This window comes from Marmota flaviventris, chromosome 1 (assembly GCF_047511675.1).
Source record: "Marmota flaviventris isolate mMarFla1 chromosome 1, mMarFla1.hap1, whole genome shotgun sequence".
Classification (NCBI taxonomy): Eukaryota; Metazoa; Chordata; class Mammalia; order Rodentia; family Sciuridae; genus Marmota; species Marmota flaviventris.
Genome location: NC_092498.1, coordinates 204,776,337 through 204,796,100, shown reverse-complemented (window position 1 = coordinate 204,796,100; position 19,764 = coordinate 204,776,337). Strand labels below are relative to the sequence as shown.

General features: G+C 54.6%; 3 protein-coding genes across 3 annotated transcripts in view; all 3 read right to left on the bottom strand.

The window, feature by feature from the left end:
* Positions 1–1,058: 1,058 nt before the first annotated feature.
* Positions 1,059–5,613, bottom strand: Hapln4 (hyaluronan and proteoglycan link protein 4). Its single transcript, XM_071616911.1, has 7 exons — positions 5,532–5,613; positions 5,149–5,263; positions 4,706–4,817; positions 4,249–4,366; positions 3,630–3,992; positions 1,692–2,027; positions 1,059–1,450 (listed from the first exon to the last, which is right to left on the bottom strand). The coding sequence occupies exons 1-7, from the start codon at positions 5,611–5,613 to the stop codon at positions 1,059–1,061; spliced, it is 1,518 nt and encodes a 505-aa protein (XP_071473012.1).
* Positions 5,614–6,684: 1,071 nt separating this feature from the next.
* Tm6sf2 (transmembrane 6 superfamily member 2) lies at positions 6,685–13,151 on the bottom strand. Its single transcript, XM_027932225.2, has 10 exons — positions 13,057–13,151; positions 11,342–11,445; positions 10,679–10,776; positions 10,506–10,609; positions 10,039–10,121; positions 9,037–9,161; positions 8,795–8,896; positions 8,422–8,514; positions 7,703–7,822; positions 6,685–6,930 (listed from the first exon to the last, which is right to left on the bottom strand). Exons 1-10 carry the CDS (start codon positions 13,149–13,151, stop codon positions 6,724–6,726), a joined length of 1,131 nt encoding a protein of 376 aa, XP_027788026.2. The 3' UTR covers positions 6,685–6,723.
* Positions 13,152–16,499: 3,348 nt separating this feature from the next.
* Sugp1 (SURP and G-patch domain containing 1) overlaps positions 16,500–19,764 on the bottom strand; it is a 30,265-nt gene continuing 27,000 nt past the window's right edge. Inside the window, exons 10-14 of the mRNA XM_027932291.2 lie at positions 19,587–19,764; positions 19,065–19,171; positions 17,659–17,804; positions 16,946–17,075; positions 16,500–16,661 (exon numbers count right to left, since the gene is read on the bottom strand). Of these exons, the coding sequence (XP_027788092.2) occupies positions 16,635–16,661; positions 16,946–17,075; positions 17,659–17,804; positions 19,065–19,171; positions 19,587–19,764 (588 nt within the window). The 3' untranslated portion in view covers positions 16,500–16,634. The remainder of the gene's footprint in view (positions 16,662–16,945; positions 17,076–17,658; positions 17,805–19,064; positions 19,172–19,586) is intronic.

The following is a 19,764-nucleotide window of genomic DNA, read 5'->3' as shown; positions in this document are numbered from 1 at the left end:
GACTTTAGATGACAGGTATAAGTTGGACTGATGGATCTGCTTGGTGACAGTGGGAACCTAGACAGTTGGTTTCCATAAAAAATGACAAGAATCTTTGGTGACAGCCCATTAGGGGTCTGGGGTGGGTTGTGAGATGGGTTTGGTCTCCCTCCAGAGAAATATCTGAGGGATGGGGCATGGCCACCACTCAGGGTATATTGACAGTCATAGTGATGACAGATGAGAGTGTTCTCCCATGACACTGGAGAGGTGGGACTGTCCTCCACAGTAACCTAGGAACATGGCCTGTTTACCCTAGAAACTTTAGGGGGTTCTCAGGGGATAAGGAGAGAATGGAAATATCCAATCTCAGAGTCACAGTGGGGGAGAGGAAATGCCTGAGCCCATAGTGCCCATGTGTCCACTGGAGCATGGTCACCTGGGGAACCCTGAGGTTTCTGTTTTCTCTCCAGGTGAGGGAGAGGGGATCTGGTATACAGATGACCTCAAAGGACCAGTTTTCAGTCTCCAGGGAAATGCTGAGAATGTGTGGCCAGTCTTCAGATAATCCCGAGGGTCCAGCCTCCAGGCAACCAAGGGGGCCATCCGTTTGTTTCCAGGAGGCCAAAGAGGGATGGCCAGTCTCCAGGAAACCGTGGGTTCTGTTGACCTCCCAGTTTCCTCAGGGAGTGTGGCACTTCTCCTGAAGTAAGTTGGGGAAAGGGAAAATCCACTGTCCAGGAAAGGAGCGTTTGGCTAATCTCCGGAGGACTGGCCAGTCTCAAGGGACCCGAGGGGTGTGGTTAGTTTCCAAGAGACCACAGGGAATGTGGCCAGTCTCCAGGAGACCTCAAGGGGTGTGGTTAATGTCCAAGGACCGCAAGAGGCCTGGTCAGACTGCAGGGAACTGCAGGGCTGTGTCCACTGTCCAGGGAACCTCAAGGGGGTGTGGTCCATCTCCAGGGACCTCAAGGGGGAAAACCCATCTTCAGGGACTTCAGGGGCGTCTCCAGTGTCCGGGGGACATCAGGGTACTCGGCCATTCGCCAAGTTCCCCCAATCGTCCCCTCTCCTGGGTCTTAGACGCGCAGCGGGGTCCAGGCAGCTGGGTCGCGTGCGCCTCCAGCCCAGCCACCGCCGCCGGCCCAGCCCCAGCCCCAGCCCCCGGGAGCGGGATCCGGTGCGCCCGGTGCGCGGTAGCAGTAAACGCCAAAGAGGCGTCGGGAGGCATCTGGGAAGCCTAGGCTGCGCACGCCAGGCCGGAGACCTCCGCAGCGCGCACGCGGGTTCACGATGGGGTAGCGCGCGCTTCCGTCGGCCAGCCAGCCCGCGGTGCAGCGGTCCAGCAATTGCAGCTTCCAAGCGGCGAACAACTGGCCCACCTTGGCCACTGATGCACCGCGCGCCGCACATGCACGCGCTGCTCCAGCGAAAGGCACAGGCCGCAGCGGCTTCAGGAAAAACACGCGTCCTGTGGGGGTGACATAGGAGATGGAATGTTAGGACCGTTCCAGGGTCTTCGCCTGGGGTTCAGGATCCCACCCTCCTGCAGCTGAGGACTCCAGGGACATTCCCTGTATCCAGGGACCCCAGCCTCCGCCTGCGCAATGTTGGTGCCAGGTAGCCTTTGACTGTCGCGGGACAGGGGTACTCTAGTTGCCACAGCGGAGGACTGGATAGTGACGAGATTGCTTGGGGCAGAGCCTACGCACCCGGGAGGTTGGACGTGAAGCAGAAGGCGTCATATCGTTCTTCAGCGTTATGCCGATAACCGTAGTTGCGCACGCCGCCGCCATTGGCTCCGCCACCCGCCCCGGCGTTCCCGGCCCCGTTCAGGCCACCGCAGGGTTCCCGAGGCTGGCTCACCGGGTACTGCACGGAGCCGTCGCGCAACCAGCCTGCGTTGCACCAGTCCAGGCCATCGCGCCAGGCCGCGTGCAGCTGCTCGGCAGACGCCAGGATACCGTCCTGCTCCGCACACGCGCGCTGAGCCTCCGCGAAGGTCAGCTTGTAGCGGCCTCCACGGGGGTGATAGGGGAAGACCACGCCTAGGGGAGGGCACAGGGATTCAGCCAGGGTCCCCTAGCACGCCCCATCCACCTGACATCTCCGATGCCCTATGACCTGACTATTTTACCTGAACCTTCAAGTTCCTTCCTCTCTAGCCTCAGATCGGATCCCACCACACCTTTCCCCAGCTCACATCCATTATGGCTACTTTAACCTTAAATTTTGGATTTATTTGACCCTCCCACGAACATAATTGTGTCTGTCCCTCTCCCACCGTGGAGACTGTTTCTCATGATTTTTTATACCCTTTTCCACCTGTCAAACTCATAGTCTTCGGTCAAAAGCCAACTCCCAAATCCTCCTCTATTGGGTCTTATGTGTCTCTGACATCCCACAGGCACTGTCCTTCCCACTGGTCTAGTCCCAAGCCCACAGATCTAGGAATGTCTGTATGCACTGCAGGATTCCCTAAGACTGGGAGCACCTGGAAGGTTGACCCAGGGTGAAAAACCCCATTTGATTCACCAGCATTGTCCAAGATAGTATCCATTAATTTCCCTTCCCCCTTCAGTTCTTATGAACCGGTTCCTCATTGGACTCACAATCAATGCAGCTCAAAAGCGCTTTGTGTTTGCACTGGTCTTGGGTGAGTTGAATACTTTAAGCAAACCCAGACGGCAGACAGGGGCCAGGGAGAAGACCTGGAGCCTGACAAGAGATTGAATCTGGACTCTCCTGCTCATAAGCATGTGCCCTGGGCAAGGCTTTATCTAACCTCGCTGAGCCGATGGCCCATCTGCTGGTAATAGCTGTCACCCTTGGGGTTTGGGGAAAATTAAATGAGAGACTCCAGAGAGCTCTTCAACTAAGTGGCTGGCACATAGAATGCCTAATAAAGAAGAGCTGCTGCTACTGTTGGGATTTGTTATTGTTAGAAAGTTCTGCAAGTGCGGGGTCCCTGAAATCTCTCCTAGAATCTTCTAGGATTCTAGTGGTCTGAATCAGGCAAACAGGTGTGTGTGGGGGGGAATTCTTCAGATATAAACTCTATCTCTCAGCTCCATGGTCAGCCAATCAGAGCGGCCCATCTCTTAGACACAGAGATTGGCTCACAGATAGGCACATGATTCAAGGTGGTCCAATGAGAAACAACTCTGAGACTCTAGCTGAGTCTTCCAGGAAATCTCTTGTTAAGCAGTGAGGGTAGAAGCCTGACATTAGGATTGGGGTTCCTTTGGGTTTCATAACAGAAAAACTACCCAGCAAAGCCCATTCAGGAAGCAGAGACAAGAGATGAATTTCTGACTTAGTACCAATACTTGGATCTCACTGTACCTGAACCTTAACTATCCCAGGATTCTCAGTGTCCTTCCTATTAACACTTTTTAACTGAATTATTCTTTCTGGGGGACTCTTGTGTCAGGTAGCATCCCTGGCTTCTCCCCACTAGCTGTCAGTATCACTCCCATTCCAAATATAGCAACCTAAAATGTCTCAAATCGCCCTCATCAGAACCATTGCTCTAACCCAACAAAATCTCTAAATTTCTTCAAGTCAACTTGATTTGAATTCTGTCCCTTGCAATCTCCCATTCTCTCCTCCCTTGGTAGTAAGCTCCATCCTGTCCATGTGCTGGTCACCTTCCAGGTCCAGCTTGACCATGCCAGCGTCGTCTTCCAGCTCATTGGTGACCTCGCACTCGTAGCGCCCATAGTCCTGCAGGGTGACATTTCGGAGGACCAGGGAGGCATCCCCCGGCCCGTCGTTCTGCAGCTCTGCCCGCCCGCGGTAGCTGCCGAATGCCCGGTGCTGGGGACCCAGTGCCACGAAGACGTCGGCGAAGGCCAAAGGATCCACCACCTTTGTCCACTTGAGGCGGACGCCATCGTGGCCGTGAGCAGCTGCCTCGTAGTGATAGCGGCAGGGCAAGACGATGGTGCCACCCCGGTGGCTTACCACTTGCCCAGGTGCCGTCTGCACCACCACTGAGCCCGACTCACCCTCTGTAGGGCAACCAAGCAAGGTTCAGAGAGGAGGGGTCTAGGAGCGGGGCGGGGAGTGTAGGAAGAAGATTTGGGTGAGCATCAGGGGATCAGAAAGGTAAAGGGGCTCAGGGAGGGGGCAGGGGCTCAGGTGGGGGGATGGGGGTACCGTGGCTGTCAGCAACGCGCTACCCTGCGGCCGCGTCTGCGCAGCCGGGTGATCACTCTTGGCCATAGCTCCTCAGGGGCAAGACCCGCTTCCGCGGCCCGGACTCACCCAGCACGTGCACGACCTTCTTCCGGCCGCGCTGCGCCTCCACCGAGGCGGTTAGCAGCAGTATTCCCCAAACCGCGGCCGGGAGCACGCCCCGCCCAAGGGCCGCCGGAGCGCACACCTGGGGACACAAGGTGCTCAAGCCAGCTTCGAGCAGCCTTTGCCTTTTAGAGGACTGTCTGCCATCCCCGCGAGGACTTCTCAAATGCCCAGGCCCCTACTCCGGCCAGGGTCCCAGAGGACTCCCCCAAGGGGAGTGTTGGGAGGCCCCTCCCCTGCACCCTGGCTCCTGAACTAAGCCCAAGCCCCTGGACTCATTCTCCCTTAGACCTGCCCCAGCACCCCGCCTGACCCCCTACCCCAACTCAGGTGGCTCAGAGCCCCGCCTCCTCCTCTCTAGGGCCGGGCTCTGGAGTGGGGAGGGGAGGAGCTGGAGCCGCGGTAGCAAGGTTATCCGTGCGCCAGGAGACTGCAGCAAACCGGGCCGGGACGGGAGCGCGGGGGGTGGGGTGGCTGGAGATACAGGGAACGACACGGGGCTGGGGGCTGGGGAGAACAGGGACAGAAAGAACCTAGAGAGAGACGGAGACAGACATGTTGGCAGAAAAAGAGAAGAGACCACGAGAGGCGCAGAGACAGAGATGAGGAACGAGAGACATGGGTGGGGGAGAGACAGAAGAAGAGACAGGGAGAACATCACCACCCACCCCGGAAAAAGGGGAAAGAAAGGTAGAAGGAGGCACAGAGGGGAGCAGAAAAAGGGACAGATACAAGAGGGTGAAAGAGAACAGAGAGACTGGGAAGAGAAATACTGAAGGGACAGAATCGGACACAGAAGCCCAGAAACCGGGGGGATCAGGGACACACTACCAGCCTGGGACCTGCTCCGGTGGCCGCACTCACCATCCTGCCCGCGCGGCCCCAGCCGAGCGGCCCCTGCGCGTCCGGACTGCGCGCTCCCCGCACACCAGGGAAGGACTGGGCAGGTCCCGCAGGGCGGCGCAATCCCGGAGTCTGCCTGCAAGGGGAGGAGGGAGGCCGGCGGGGGGGTTGTTAAAGGCGACGCAGCTACGCGGCTTGGTGGAAAGGTGGGCCTGGGCACTGGCTGAGGAAGGGCTGCTCTTCGTAATGAGTGCGTAGCCACGTCCCTGCCCTGTCCCTCAAACTCTTGAGCTTCTTTCTGTTTAATCATCTTTAAAATGGAATGGGACCGGAAGTCCGGGATCTTCCATCCAGGACACCTGCCTTGGCAAGAGTTGGTGAGTGACTTGGTTAAGGAGCTTGACCTACAGACTTCAGTTTGCCCATCTGCCCTTTAGGTGACCATCCTGGAGTGGTGAAGGCCCCATAATAATCATACTCTAGCATAGGGACCTCGAGCGACAGGTTCAAGTCCAACTCTGCGCTCCTCACTGTGGGACCATGGAGGAGACCTTGGCCTCTCTGAGCTGTTTCCATCTCTGAGAAATGGCAATTTGGTTCTTTAAAGATCCAATAGCTCTACACACACACACACACACACACACACACACACTAGGTACCTAGTAGTACACGTAGGGGCAAGGAGCAAGGGATTCTGATCAAGTCCCTGATTCCCTTGAGTTTAAGTCAAAGGCCTAAGCCTGGCCCTTGACCCAATTTAAAAAATGACAAACCAAGAAATGGTAAGTCCTCCCTGCAACTTCTTGGCTGCCTCTCTGATCTGTTTCCCCTAAAATGAGCCCAAGCCTACTGTATAGAAGCAATTATAGATTCTGTGGTCTCACCTGGTGGGACTTAGTCCCCAGCTCAGTTGTGCCCAAGACATATGACCTAGGACAAGGACCTTCACTTCCTACAGCCTCTGTTTTCCCATCTGGAATATGGGTGAAATCCAGCATGTAATACTTGATATGGTATACAGTTGGCTTAGTAATGGTGCCACATTATAACTCATATTGTTATTTATTGGCAGAGCAGTGAATTTTTCCCCTGATCGTGACATCAGGAAGGTCTCTTATCCATTGTGAGCCTCAGTTTTCCCCATCTGGAAGTTGGAGCTGTGCACACCAACCAGAGGCAGACTTCTGTTATCCTGCTGCCTCAGGTTTTGGACAGCCACATGGCAGTGAGGATTGAGTTCCCTGTGGGATCCAAGAAAAGGGTTCCTTGCCCTGGCACTCTGAAACACTCAGACAGTGATGTTTTAGACACCAAAAGGCTTTTTATTAAAAGGACTCATCGGGCGGGGTGATGGGTAAATTCTGGGACAGCAGAAGGCTCCTCTGGGAGAACAGTGATTGATGGTTGAGTGAGGCTCTCTTTGTAAGAACACCTGGCTATTAGTCTCCCATCCCACCCCCTGGCCTGAAACCAGCATAGCTAGTACTGAAGATCCCCAGAGGTGTGTCTCCTGCTGGTAAAAACCGGTAACCCACCCTTCCCAGGGCAGGGCTGGCTGTGCATGTAAACAGAGTCTCAGGGAGCCCCGCAGCCCTCTCATTGCTGCTTCTTGTGGGCCAGGGCATCTGGGGGTGGTGGGTCCAAGAAGAAGGCTGGCCAGCGCAGGCAGCGGTAGGCCAGCAGATGAGGGCCCAGAGCATACAGTAGATTGCACAGGAAGACGCAGGCCCAGGCATCCTCTGGCACACGGTAGGTGAAGGGTGTGCGCAGGTGCATGGAAGCGCCCATGTGTGAGAACTGTGCCTGGTGACCAGACAGGAAGGATGGATGTCAGGGACCAGAAGGGGACAGAAGTCCCAGCATGCTCGGGTTGTACAGAAGATAGTCAGGCAGAGCCCAGAGGGTCCCTGTCCTCATGTTGTTGACAGCCGATCCAGTCCAGCTCCTCCTCCTAGTCTTCCCTAACCTTGACAGCTGCTTTTGACCCAAATCTTGTCAATTCTACCCCCGTGGAAATCTTCTTGGGTCTTCCTGCCCTGGCCTGGGGCCAGGTATTTCTTTTCAGAAATAGGGCCCCATTCTGATTAGGCCCTCCATTGCTCAAACACCTCCCATGGCTCCCAGTCATCCTCAGCACCAGTTCCCAAAGCCAGAGTTCAGTCTTCAGCATCTATCTGCCAGTTTCTCTTCCTTCTGCCTTTACCTACATGATGGCCCTACTAAATTATTGTCCTCCTCTGTACCTGTCCTTATGTTGCTCCCATTCCTGAAATGTACTTCCCTTCCTGGAAACCCGTTCTCTTTCATCAAAGCCTAGCTCCTGTGCTTTCCTTCCAATCCCTCTCAGTCCCTGTCCTTCCTCCTCTCTAGCTCTGACCCCAGGGGGCTGGGAGTATCTGTGTTTTGGCTCTTTCTCCCCCAGACTAGTGAATTCCTAGGTACTGGGCCTGGGACCTCTTGGTGCCCATAATCATGTTGCCCAGGTTGAGCACAGAAGCAGCTGATGGGTAAGCAGAAACCGCCTTCCCTGCATGCCTGTCCACCCGCCCCCACCCATCACCCACCTCCCCCTCACCTGGCCAATGGCTCCAGCAAACACCAAGGCCCAGTCAGGCAGCCAGGAGCAACCGGGGAAGGTGAGGGCATAGGTGGCCAGGCCGTAGAAGGGCAGAACGTAGAACATATACATCAGCATCTGGGGGCAACAGGGGCACAGCCTATGAGATGAGCTTGGTCTCCTGAGACCCCAGACACGGGGCATCTGAAGAGAGGTCTGGACAGCCTCAGATCCTACCCAGGATGGGGCTCCCTGTACCCCCCCACTCCTGTGCAAAGTGATCCTCTTTCCCTTGGGGGTCATTGCCCCCACCACCTATATATACCAAGCTTACTCCTCTATCTCCAAAAGAGGCATGTGATCCTGGCCAATCATAACACTCCAGTCAAATGGTTATAATGATTCATAAGGGGTGGGCATATTCCAGCCTGCCTGAGACATGCACTTAAGTTTTGGGGTAATAATGGATCATATTCCTCTGGGGTGGCTGACTAGGGTGGATGGAAGCCTAGAGCTGCCTGTGCCACCCCACAGAGAGCCATGCCAGGGAAGCAAAGCCTGGAGACAGTTATCCTTGAGTTCCTGGATCCAGCCATACCTGAAAACCATATCTGTTACTTTTTTGGTAAGACAACACATCCCATATGTGTTTCTGTCAATTTAACTTGTGCTTCTGGCTCTGCCTTCCAAGAGATTCAGGCAGGATAATGGCCCTCTCCTCCCACCTGCCCTCTCACCTGCACCTTTGGATAGGCCACGGGATCCCGCAGGTATGGCTCATACTGGTAGATGTAAACAAAGCAGGCATCCGTGGGGCAGTCAAGCACCACCTAGGGCAGACAGAGGAACCATCCACCAACCTCAAGCGTCCCTCAAGCGGGAAGCCTCCCACACCAACAATGCTCAAGCAGGTCCATATCCCTAGCTCTGGCTCTCTCCCAGAGGAAAGAGGAGTGAACACTCAGGTCAGACTTGAAGAAGAACTTCCTTAGATAATTGGACAGAATAGCAACAGTTTTTCTGCACCAGTAAAGGAACACATATGAGAGAGGTGAACCAGGAAGGGAGGCCAGAGGCAGGAAATGGGGAGGCTGGCCAGGGCAAACTCACCAGGCCCCGGAAAAGGGTGAAAAATGCAGCAAGGAAGAGGTATATGACGAGGGCCAGGTCAGCAGGGCGCTGCAGAAGGCCCTTTCGTTGCTCTTCCTGCACCTGCCCCAGGGGAGAGAATTGGAGACAGCATGAAAGAAGGTGATCCTTTCAAGGAGACAAAGTCTTTGATTAAAAGGAAATCACATGTGGGGACCTTCAGGCAGGCTGGGACAAGGCCTGCCTGGGATCAAGGCGCTCACCATGTTGGGCGTACAGAAGGTTGGTGCCCGAGACTGGCTGAAGACCCTCCTGCCAGCCCAGCACGGCACCAGCAGGTAGAGGATGGCAAGGAAGAAGGCGGGTCTAAGCTCTGAGCTGTATTTGCCTGCCACGGCGGAGGAGAGAGGAAGCCAGTCAGCAAGGGTCTCCCAGACCTGGCTGGGCCCATTAGTTGAGCCATGCCAGAGCATGGATGGACTTCTGTGTGTGTGTGGGGGGGGGGGGTGTGTAACTGGACTAAACTCGGGGCACTGGGCCACTGAGCCACATACCAGCCCTATTTTGTATTTGATTTAGAGACAGGGTCTCACTAAGTTGCTCAGTGCCTTGCTTTTGCTGAGGCTGGCTTTGAACTCATGATCCTCCTGTCTCAGCCTCCTGAGCCTCTGGGATTACAGGCATGCGCCACTGAACCCGGCTCTGGATGGACTTCTTGGTTCACAAATGCTAATCTCACTCAAACTCCAACACCCTCCATGATTCCTTACATCCATCAGATGATGTCCCCTTTCCTCAGCCTGGCCTGCCTCCGTTTACCCTCTGGATACAGATCCTACATTCCGACCATCCTTTTCTTCCCATGAATACACCTTGGGTGTTGTCCTTGCTGGGTCTTTGTCAGGCCATACCAACATCTGGACTATCATCTGTGCTCTTCATCTCTGCTCTACATCCCAAGATCTACTTACAAAGCTTCCACTCTGTCACTCTGTCAACCTAAAAATTCCCTTTCTGTGTCAAAGCATTCTGGCCAAACCCCCGGAGACTGGAGGTCAGGGACCAGTAGCCTGGGGAGGAAGCAGAATTAATTTGGGCTCCAAGAGGAATCTGTAGGCTGCTGGTTGAGGCTCTTCTACCGACAGGCATAAGGAAGGAAGGGGCCTCTGTGAACTGGGAAGTGGTGGAGGATCCAACACAGGGGTTTCCAGGTGAAGGGCACTAACCCAGCCAAATTTTGTAATTCCCCAAAACTGAGTCCTTACCAAGAATGTTTCCTGGGAGGAACACCAGGATGCTCATGGCGAAGGAACCCAGCCAGTAGAGTCCAAGATTCCGGTATCTCTTTCTGGGAAGGAGTGGGAGTGAGTAGTGGGTACCTGGTCTCAGGTTTCAGAGCCTCAGTCAGGGTCCAGAGACCATTCTGGGCTTCCCAACTCCAGGTCTCTCTGTTTTGCCCAGAATAGAAGGAACAACAGGGAGTTGAACAGGGGACTGAACTGTCAGCCACTCTATCAAAGGGGCAAGGTGGATACAAGGCAAGAATCACCACCACCACTCACACCTGATGACATTCTCTGGAACCCTCTCTTCCCCATCCCTAGCTGAAGCGCTAGAGAGGCTTCTGATTCCCACTCCCGAGGAACTTCTGGTTCCACCCTGACTTGGGACCCCACCTGAGCACACAGTTTCTCTCTCAGGGCCCAGGAACCACCCGGCCTGCCCCCTGCACCTTTTATGGATGGCACCTGCCATGGCCAGGTAGAGGAGGTAGTGAACCGTGCCATCCCAGTAGCAGATGAAGATTCCATGCGATGTGCGCAGGTATGGCTCACCCTGTGAGGGCAGGTGAGAGGCTCAAACAAAAGGTGGGGCATGGGACATCCCTGGCCACCCTCCACGTACCTCCTTGGTATAGAACTCCATGAAGCCCACCACGTAGCCATCTTCCTGGAGAGCGATGATGAGGTCCACCACGGAGGTGAAGGCAAAGATTGCAAAGACTGCGGGGAGAGTGAGTGGGCGGGGCCAGTGTGGGTGGGGATTTATAACGGGCGTGGTCAATGCCACGTGTGGGCGGGGCTAGGGCCAATAGGTCCGGGTTTGGGCTTGGGCAGGTTTAGGTCAGGCATAAAATAAGGGGCTTGAAGTAGCAGGTCAGGAATGAGGTTCCAGTCAAGGGCCCACAGGTGCCGGACCACAAGCCTGCCTCATTCTGCATGTCAGACAGAGACACAGCCCCACCTTTGGGGTCCCCAATTTTACGGGAGCTGCAGCATCCCTGCCCTCAGGAGATCTAGGAGTGATGGGGAGGCACAGAATTTCAGGGGCTCCCAATCTGATGGGGGAGACACAATCCCTTCTCTCAGGAGTCCAAGTCTGAAGGAGGAAGCTTTTTGAGGTTCGCCAATCTAATGAAGGTTTCCCAGTGTCTTTGAGGTCATCAGTCTAATGGGAGCCCATCGAAGGCCTCCAGTGTGATGGAAGAGGTCCTTCAATGGCCCCAAGTCTGAGGATGGAGGCCCTGGTCCAGAGAGTCCTCTCCTTCACAATCACCCAGGGACTCACCAGCATAGAGCGGATCATAGGAGATCTCGCTACCAGACAAGACGTAGATGGCCACAAAGAGCAGACCCAGGATCAAGGTGCTCATCAATGCCACCCACAGGGGGCTGAGGAGAGGGAAACGGAGTCAGGGAAGCCAGGCTCAATGCTGAGGCCTCACCCCACCCTCCCCAGTGGGGGAAAAGGTAGACTCCAGGAAGCACCGGGTGATGAGACTGAAGCACCTGCATCAGCAGACTCTTGCTCGGGCTGTTCCCCCCTTATAGAAACTGCTTCCTGAAGAATCTTCTCTCTCTTTCTCTCCCCCTCCCTCCCTGATGCTGGCCTCAAACTTGGGACCTTCTTGCCTCAGTCTCCCGAGTAACTGGGATCACAGGCCTGTACCACCAAGTCTGGCCTGATGTCTCTTTTCTGCTTGGCAAACTCCTTCTCATTCTTCATGGTCAGTCTAAATTGCTCCTTCTCCAGGAAGTCCTCCCTGACTCCCAAGAAAGGATCACTGTCCAACTTGAACTAGGAACAGAGGGGATATCCACCAACCCCTTTTGTCTGTACAATTTATTCCATCATTTGTGGATGTGTGTTCAATCAATTCAATTTGTTCAGTCAGTCATTCAACAATGCCAAGCCTCTCTGTGGCCAGGCTCAACTCCTACTCGGGAGGGTTCTAGTGTTCAGCTCTGTAGACCTCTACGCCAAAGACTCCAACCCCTCCCAGTTGAAGTCCAAATGCCTCCATTCATTCCACTCTATCCCTGCCCAGATCTGCCCAAGGCGAGTGATAAGGTTATGTAGATAACGGAAGGCAGGTCTCTGGGCAAACCAAGGTCCAGAGATGGTGAGAGATCTGTCCAGGGTCACACAGCAAAACTCTGAACATCAATTCCCCAAATCATCCAGGTCTCTATCTTCTTTGAACCCCTCTATCTCCTAGGATCTCCTGACCCTATCTATCAACAATGACAACTACAGTAATTGGATGAGACCACAACAGGGTCTTTGCACACAACTTGCAATCTCTACCCACAACAATGGGGTGAGATCTAAGATTTTGCCATCACAGAGATGAAAAAACTGAGGTTCTAAAGGCAAGTTGTTTCACCCAGGGTCCCAGGAGATAGAGACAGATTACTTGTACCCAGGGAGTCAGACCCATCCTAAAGATTCTATCTATCCCACGGTTTGTGATGAACTGGGTTTGGGAGTGTGAAAGGCTTGCTGGACCCTCAGAGACAGAGTCTCTGCATGTCAGTCTAAGGTCAGGATGCGCAGGACATGAACAAAAAGAAAGTCTTTGGCCTGCACTGAGGCATGGAGCAGGTGTGTGTGGCAGCAAGAGCTGGGTCATCAGGCCTTATCTGGGGCAATACTTTGACCCTTGGCGACTTTAGAACCTGTGCTAGGTGCATCGCTGGAAATACCCCCAGAAACCTTTCAAAACCCTGCCGTGTGTGGGGTTCGGATCTTTGGCATCCCTTCTCCTCAGACCCCAAACATCCCAGAGAGTGCCCACTCCAGCCTCCAACAAGGAGAGAAGGGAACTTCCGGTTGGAGGGGGTAATTCTGGCCCAGCCCCCATCCCTCCCGGTTCCGAGCTGCACCGGGGCGCGGGGCTGGGGGAACCAAGCCCGCGGCCCGCGCATCCTCCCCCCAGCCCCCTCCGGTCCTCCTCGCCCGCTTCCGCCCGGTGTTCCCCGGGAGGCACTCCCCGCACGCACTGCGAGAGCGCTGAGACGTGGTTGAGCACGTAGGACACCGGGAGGGCGCCGAGCGACACAGCCGCAATCTTGCCGGCCAGCGGCGGGATGTCCATGGCGGCGGCGCCGGGACCCGGGTCGGTCCTGGCGTATCCTCCAGGGCGCTCGGCTCCTCAGTGGCAGCGCGTCTAGGCCGGGGGTTGCCAGGGACCCGCCCCGCACAAAGGTCGCCCCCCGCGGCGTCCGGGGCAGGCAGCGCTTTCCCGGGGAGCCTCCGAGGCCCCGCCCCCTGCCGCTACCCCGCCCCTTCGCCCGTCGGTCTCTGAACCCGCCACCCCGGTCTGACCCTGGGCGGTCCCGGCTGTCCAGCCTTAGTTTCCCTTTTATCAAAGGCTGGAACACAGCACTTCGAGACATTTCTGCTCTGAGTTCAGGGACAGAGTCCTAGAGATCCTGGGGCGGCCACTTCGTTCTAAGGGAATTCATTCTCCAGGCGTCTATCAGTAGTTCGGGTTGAGCTGGGGTGAGGTGCACTTCTGCCATCTTTGTCCCAACACTGGCGTCCCAATCTCGACCTGGAAGGGGGTCCTTTTGTTGTTGTTTTGTTACTTTTGCGATACTGGGAATGGGACCAGGGCCTCAAGCATACTTAACAAAGGCTCTACCACTGAGCTCCATTCCCAGTCCTAAGGGGTCCTTTTTAATGCCCCATATACCTCAGACCATCCCCACCCCCATTCCAGGATCAAGTGAGCATCGCCTGTGTTGCATTGAGGAATCCCCTCAACCAGTGCACTTGGATTTGAGTGTTCAGTGGCCACAAATTTAAACGAGTCCAGTTATGAAGTTTTGATTGGGGCTGTCCGAATGCAGGCAAACATAGGCTGGGTCCTTCCAGTAGGGGAAAGAGGTGGGGGGCAAAGGATTTAAGAAGCAGATGCTGAAATCAGAAGGTCCAGGTGGGGCCAGTTCGGGGAAGTGTTCCTAGCAGGGAGAGTGAGGGTTCCAGCGTGGAGCTGATCATCTGGAAGGAAGCCAGAGAGGCTGAGGGAGGAAAGTGGGAAAGGTGGAGTGTGGGTTTCAGAGGCAGCTGTGAGGGAGGAAGCAGGGAGCTAACTGGCTGTGGGAAGGTTCTGAACAGATATAGGGGGCTGGGCAGGGCCAGGGGGATATGAAGTAGGGAGAACCGGAACATGGAGGGCCATAGTTTGAGGTCAGGAAAATTAGGCAGTCTTCTGTTTCTGTAACTCCCTCCAACTGGTCTGAGGTTCTTGCCCATGTGGAGTACTTGTGGCTATTGGAAATAGCATGGAGAGATGTGTCTGCCTGAGTCTTGCCTCCAAGGAGCCCACAGCTCCTCCCCTGGACAGCCAGGCCCCTTCTCCATGCTGCCCACTGGCCTTGTACCAACCAGAGCCAAGGTGTCTAAGCAAGGCTACCAGTCTGATTCAGCGTCCCTCCCCAGGTGCCCATTGTGCATGGGGTGAAGTTCAGCTTTCCCAGGGCTACTTTCCCAATTCTAGCAGTGCAGACAATCCACAGGCCTGTCTGCTGTCTGCCAGGTGGACCCTAAGTTCTCACCTCCCTCTCCAGGCTGAGGATCTAACCCAGAGCCTTGGGCACACTGAGCAAGTGCTCTGCCATTGAGCCTAAGCCCATGTTCTTACCTCTTAAGGCAGGTGATAGTAACTCCTACTCAAGGCTGCCCTTCACCCTACCCTACTTCTCCCCTTGCAGAGCCAGGAGTGTCTGTGCCCAGTTGTCTCAGAGACTGACCTTGCACCCTATGTACCTGCACACGCGAACAGCGTTTGGAGGCCTCTCTCCTTTCTTGCCTGAGGGTAAAGTCCATGCCCTCACTTGGCAAACCTCCAGGTTACTGAACTCATTGGAGAGGTGACTTGGGTGACAGGGTGTGTGGAACTAAGCCCCAAGGTCCTGTCGTCTGAATTTTTGGCTGCCGAGAGGTGCACCTGTGCTTAGGGCTCTGCCCAGCTGCCTTCTGGGCAGCCCCCATAAACAAACACCTGGGTTACACCCACCAGTGTCACACCCAACTCAAAGATGGGAAACAGGATGGCGTTTCACACCAGCCTCAGCTCTGCTATTGCCTCTGAGACTTTGCCAGTCCCTCGGCCTACTGAAGTACACTCCACAGCAGCCCCTGGCTCCTCCTGGTATCCATTTTCCCTTTTTGTGGTGCCAGGGATGGAATCCAGCGTCTTACATATGCTAGGCAAAGGCTGTCATTCAGCCACACCCCCAGCCCTTATTAGCTTTTGCAGCCCTCAATAAGCAGCTATAACTGACACCACCTTGCCCCAATAGACCAGCTGCCTGGGGGCAGCTCTCCATCTGGTTCTCAATTAGTGCTCAGTATTTGCTGAATGACTGGCCACAGCTGACCCAGGAGCCCAACTCCAGCTTGAGTTCATGGAGCCTGAGAAGAGGAATCCCTCTACCCTACAGGTGTTGGGTCACCACCAGGTAGCTGGATGTGTGGGGGAAGATGGGAGAGATCCCCAGGCTATGGCCTACCACATGTGGTCTGCAGACTTGTAGAACTGGTAAGAATGCAGATTCCTGGGTCCCCCATGCAACCTGGGACTGAGCAGCTGCAGCCAAAGATCCCTAAGTGGTTTCTGCACGACATGAGATACCAGCTCTAGCAGACACAGCTGGGGATGTCTTGGCACACACTTTGGCCTGGGCTACCCTCCTGCCTTAAAACTTCCTGCTCCAAAGCCCCATCCTGTGACTGATGCAATAGCATGCGTCCAACCACCAGCTGTCTCCAAATGAACTAGGGTCAGGGACTTGTATATCCATCACACTAGTGGAACCAGTAGTTGGAACAGCCAGGATTGCGGCTTATCACCAGTAGTGGTTTGCTGTGTGTGCTGGGCCCTGCCAGCACCTCCTGCCAGGAAGCGAAGGCTAGACAGGTCCTGCCTAAAGACCCTGTCCTCCTCTAACTTCCTAAAACAGTGCTAGGCTGAAAGGTCCCAAACACACACCCTTGGGCCTAGGCATGGCCAGGTGTCAACCAAGTGCCCCTCCCTGCATTCTGCTGCAGAAGAGCAGCCTTCTCTGTCTCCTTACAGTGAGAGCTAAGGGTCCTCCCCTCAGTTGCAACCCAAGCTTAGGGGGAACAGATCACAGGGACAGATAAGGGATTAGGTGGTGCTCTGAGATTCCTCAGATACTGGGGGGCTTTTGAGAAATTGTCTTGCCAGATTACAAGTTTGAGGCCAGCCTCAACAACTTAGTGAGACCCTTGACAACTTAAACCATGTCTCAATACAAAATACAAGGAAAAAAAAAAAAAAAGTCTAGAGAGGTAACTTAGTGGTAAAGTGTCTCTGGGTTCAATCAGAGAACAAGTTCTGCCTCCATCTGCCTGACCTAGCCCACTGCTAAGCGACAGGAAAGGGTTCCACAATGGCAGGGACCAGGCTGCTATGGCGGGTGAGCACTGGGACTTTAATAAATGGCACAACACTCGTAACAACCATAGGGATGGGCAGAAATGCAGGCCAGCACATCCCACAGCCCAGGGACTGTTGTTCAGAAAGTAGACTTGTGTTTCTCCAGAATATTCAGTAGTAAGGCCTTCTGGGGTTGTTCTGTGGGAAGCCAAAAAGATAAAAGGGGGAGGGGTTAATGCAAAGGACACAGAGCAGTTCCTCTATCCAGGGGCAGCTGAATTCAAATCCTCCAGCGGGAAGGGAAAGCTCTAAGTAGAGGAGGGGGTTCCAATGCAGGTTGAGAGCTAGAGGTTTCTGGCCTAGCTTGCAAAGGAATTGGAGGGACCTTTCTATTGCCATCCGGCCACCCCCCTGGAGTCTACCGTGAGAAATCAGGACGGCTCAGAAAGAAGCAAGTGATAGGGGAACAAGGGTGCACACACCAGAGGATTGGGCCGGAAGCGGTAGGCCAACATCATCCTCTTGCGAAAGGCCTCATATTCATCGTCCTCCTTGGAGAGCTCAGCTGGCCGGTCAATGCCAAAACCGGCACCATCTACCGTGGTAGTGCCCCTGCAGAGAGGTAATGGGCTAGTGTGAGCAGTACTTGGGCTGGTGCCGGTGGAAAGAGGGACAGAGAGGCCTGGCTTGCCTGGGCTCAACAACTGCACTTTCAGGCACTCAGTGGGCTGCTGGGCTAAGGACATCTGTGCAGGGACAAGCCTACACTAGCCGAAAAGGGAGGCATAAAGGTGGTCCAGCCCCCAGAGTCCTGCAAGGAAAGGAGTACCCACAGTGTAGGTTATCACAGCTCTAGGGATAACAGGGAAGCTACTCAAGGACAGTACTGAGAGGCCAGCCTTAAGAGTGGTGCAACAGTGCAGGGGACGCCTAAAGCAAGGGGTCACATCAGAAGGTTTCCCACTTTCTGGGACTGGTTTCTAGCTTGCAGAGAATATAAACAAGACCAGCAGTCCCAGGAGGGCTTGACCCATCTGTACCTTCACAAAGGGACCTGGGGGAGGAAGAAGTCCCCAGAGTTGGGAGAGGGACAGACCTCCAAACCTCCCTGCATCACTAGCTTGTGCGTGGCAAGCTATGTGCAGTGGGGTGGGAGCAGGCAGTGGGGCTCCGGAGGGTGCATCCCACTACTCACTTGTTCACTGGGTTCTTGATGCCCTGTCCCTCTGTGCCCAGTCCCTCGCCCTCCTTCCAGCCCATCTTCATCAGCATCTGGTAACCGATGTTCTCCACAGTCAGCTTGAACTCCTTGTACTCTGAGTAGTCAGGCTCTCGACCCTCCTGCAGGGTGAGGTAGTGGGAGTCACAAACGAGGGCCATAGCCACACCTGGGCCTCAGTGGCACACAGATATGCCCCCTGCCTTTGGGCTCACTGATGCTGGAACCACCCACTCATCTGCCTCCTCCCACTGGGTCAGACTTGAAGAGTCTTCAAGAAAAGATCAAACTCTTCTTTTCTGGGTCCCCAGGGACTCAGGGTGCTGAGCTCCTTGGCAGTGAAGTCAAAAGGGGCAAGGTGACAAGGTGTATAGATTTCATCTATCACAAGAGAGATTAATGCTTCACTGGCAAAGAAAACCTTATGTTCTGAGGGCAATTTATTTTTGTTATTTTTTTGAGACATGGTCTCACTATGTTGCCCAGGCTAGCCTTGAACTCCTGGGCCCAAGCAGTCCTCCTGCCTCAGCCTCCCAAGCAGCTGGGACTACAGGCATGACAACCATTCTTGGCTTGAAAATAATTCATAATAGCATGCTAAGAAATGTGGCCAAGCTGGGTGCCAGCCACTCAGAGGAGGCAAGGCAAGAGTACTGCATGTTCGAGGCCAGCCTTCAAGACTTAACAAAACCCTGTCTCAATTTTTTTTAAATATTTATTTTTTAGTTATAGGTGGACAAAATATCTTTGTTTTTTCTTTAATGTGGTGCTGAGGATTGAACCCAGTGCCTCTCACATGATAGGCGAGCACTCTACCGCTGAGCCACAACCTCAGCCCTATCTCAAAATTTAAAAAAAAATTTTTTTAAAGGGCTGGGAATGTGGTTCAGTGGTATAGCACCCCTGGGTTCAATCCCCAGCACCTCCAAAAAAAAAAAAAGTGGTCAATAATGAGGTTATGGGAGACCAGTTTTCTAAAAAGACTTTATGAAGACAACATGGGATGTACCACATGGCCATTTCATTTCATGAGCCCAATAGCAGCAGGGAGAATGTTAAGCTCTGTTCTGTGGAGGCCAGGTCAGGTCCATGGGGGTTTCTGCTGGAGAAATGCTTTGCCTGTAAACTGCACTTAATTGGCTCCACTGGAGGCACAATTTCCTCTGCAGCCAGGGAAATGTTTCTGAAGCGGCAGCTGAGCAGCTATTTGCTAATTCCCCACACAGACACCGTCTGTCACAAACAGATGCCTCCCTCTGCAAGAGGGCCTGGCTTCTGCTGTGAGCATGGGGGCCCAAGGCTACCTCAGGCTCTAATAGGTGAGGTGGCTTTCAGAGGAGCTGGGCCACAGCAGGGGCTGGTGCGAGGGTCCTCCGGCTTACCTTCAGGGCCTTGAATGTCTCCATGAACTTTTCCAGCTCATCAGGGGGCAGGAAGTCTCCAATGAAGTGCTTGCCCCGGCCCATCTTTGTCAGCTGCTCTGCCCACTCTGCCCAGAGAAGCAGTTAAAGTGAGAGGAGGGAGGAGGAAGGGGAGTGGGCCAGCTGATGCTTAGACCACAGGTATAAGAGTTGGTGTGGCCTCCAGGGAATGACATGCTGGCCTGAGGCACCAACTAGACATCCTTCCCCATAGGCAACCGTGCCAAGCTTTCCAATCAAATGCTAGTGAACACTCATCCTGGCTCACCTGGATCCCCACTTTTCACCATGAGGAAAACAAGGCACTGAAAGGTTGAGTTTCTCACCCAAGGCATCACAGCCAGGAGAAACAGACTTGAGACTGAATCTGGGCACTGAGTGGGAATACCTGAGCCTACAGTGCCTTGAGGGCAAGGCCCCACCAGTCATGCTCCCCCAAATTTCATCCCTCCGTCTCCCCACCGACCCCGTGCCTCGGCGCACCCCGTGTCTTGTCCATTTCCATGCGCCGAAGCTGGTGCTCCCAAGTGCCCAGCTCGCTGTCCACCTCCTCGTCACTGTCATAGCCGTGCTGGTGTTGCTGAAGTGCCTTCTCCCATAGCAGCTGCATGTCCTGCATTGCCCTCTTGTGTTGCATGATCATGTCGTACATCTGTTGCAT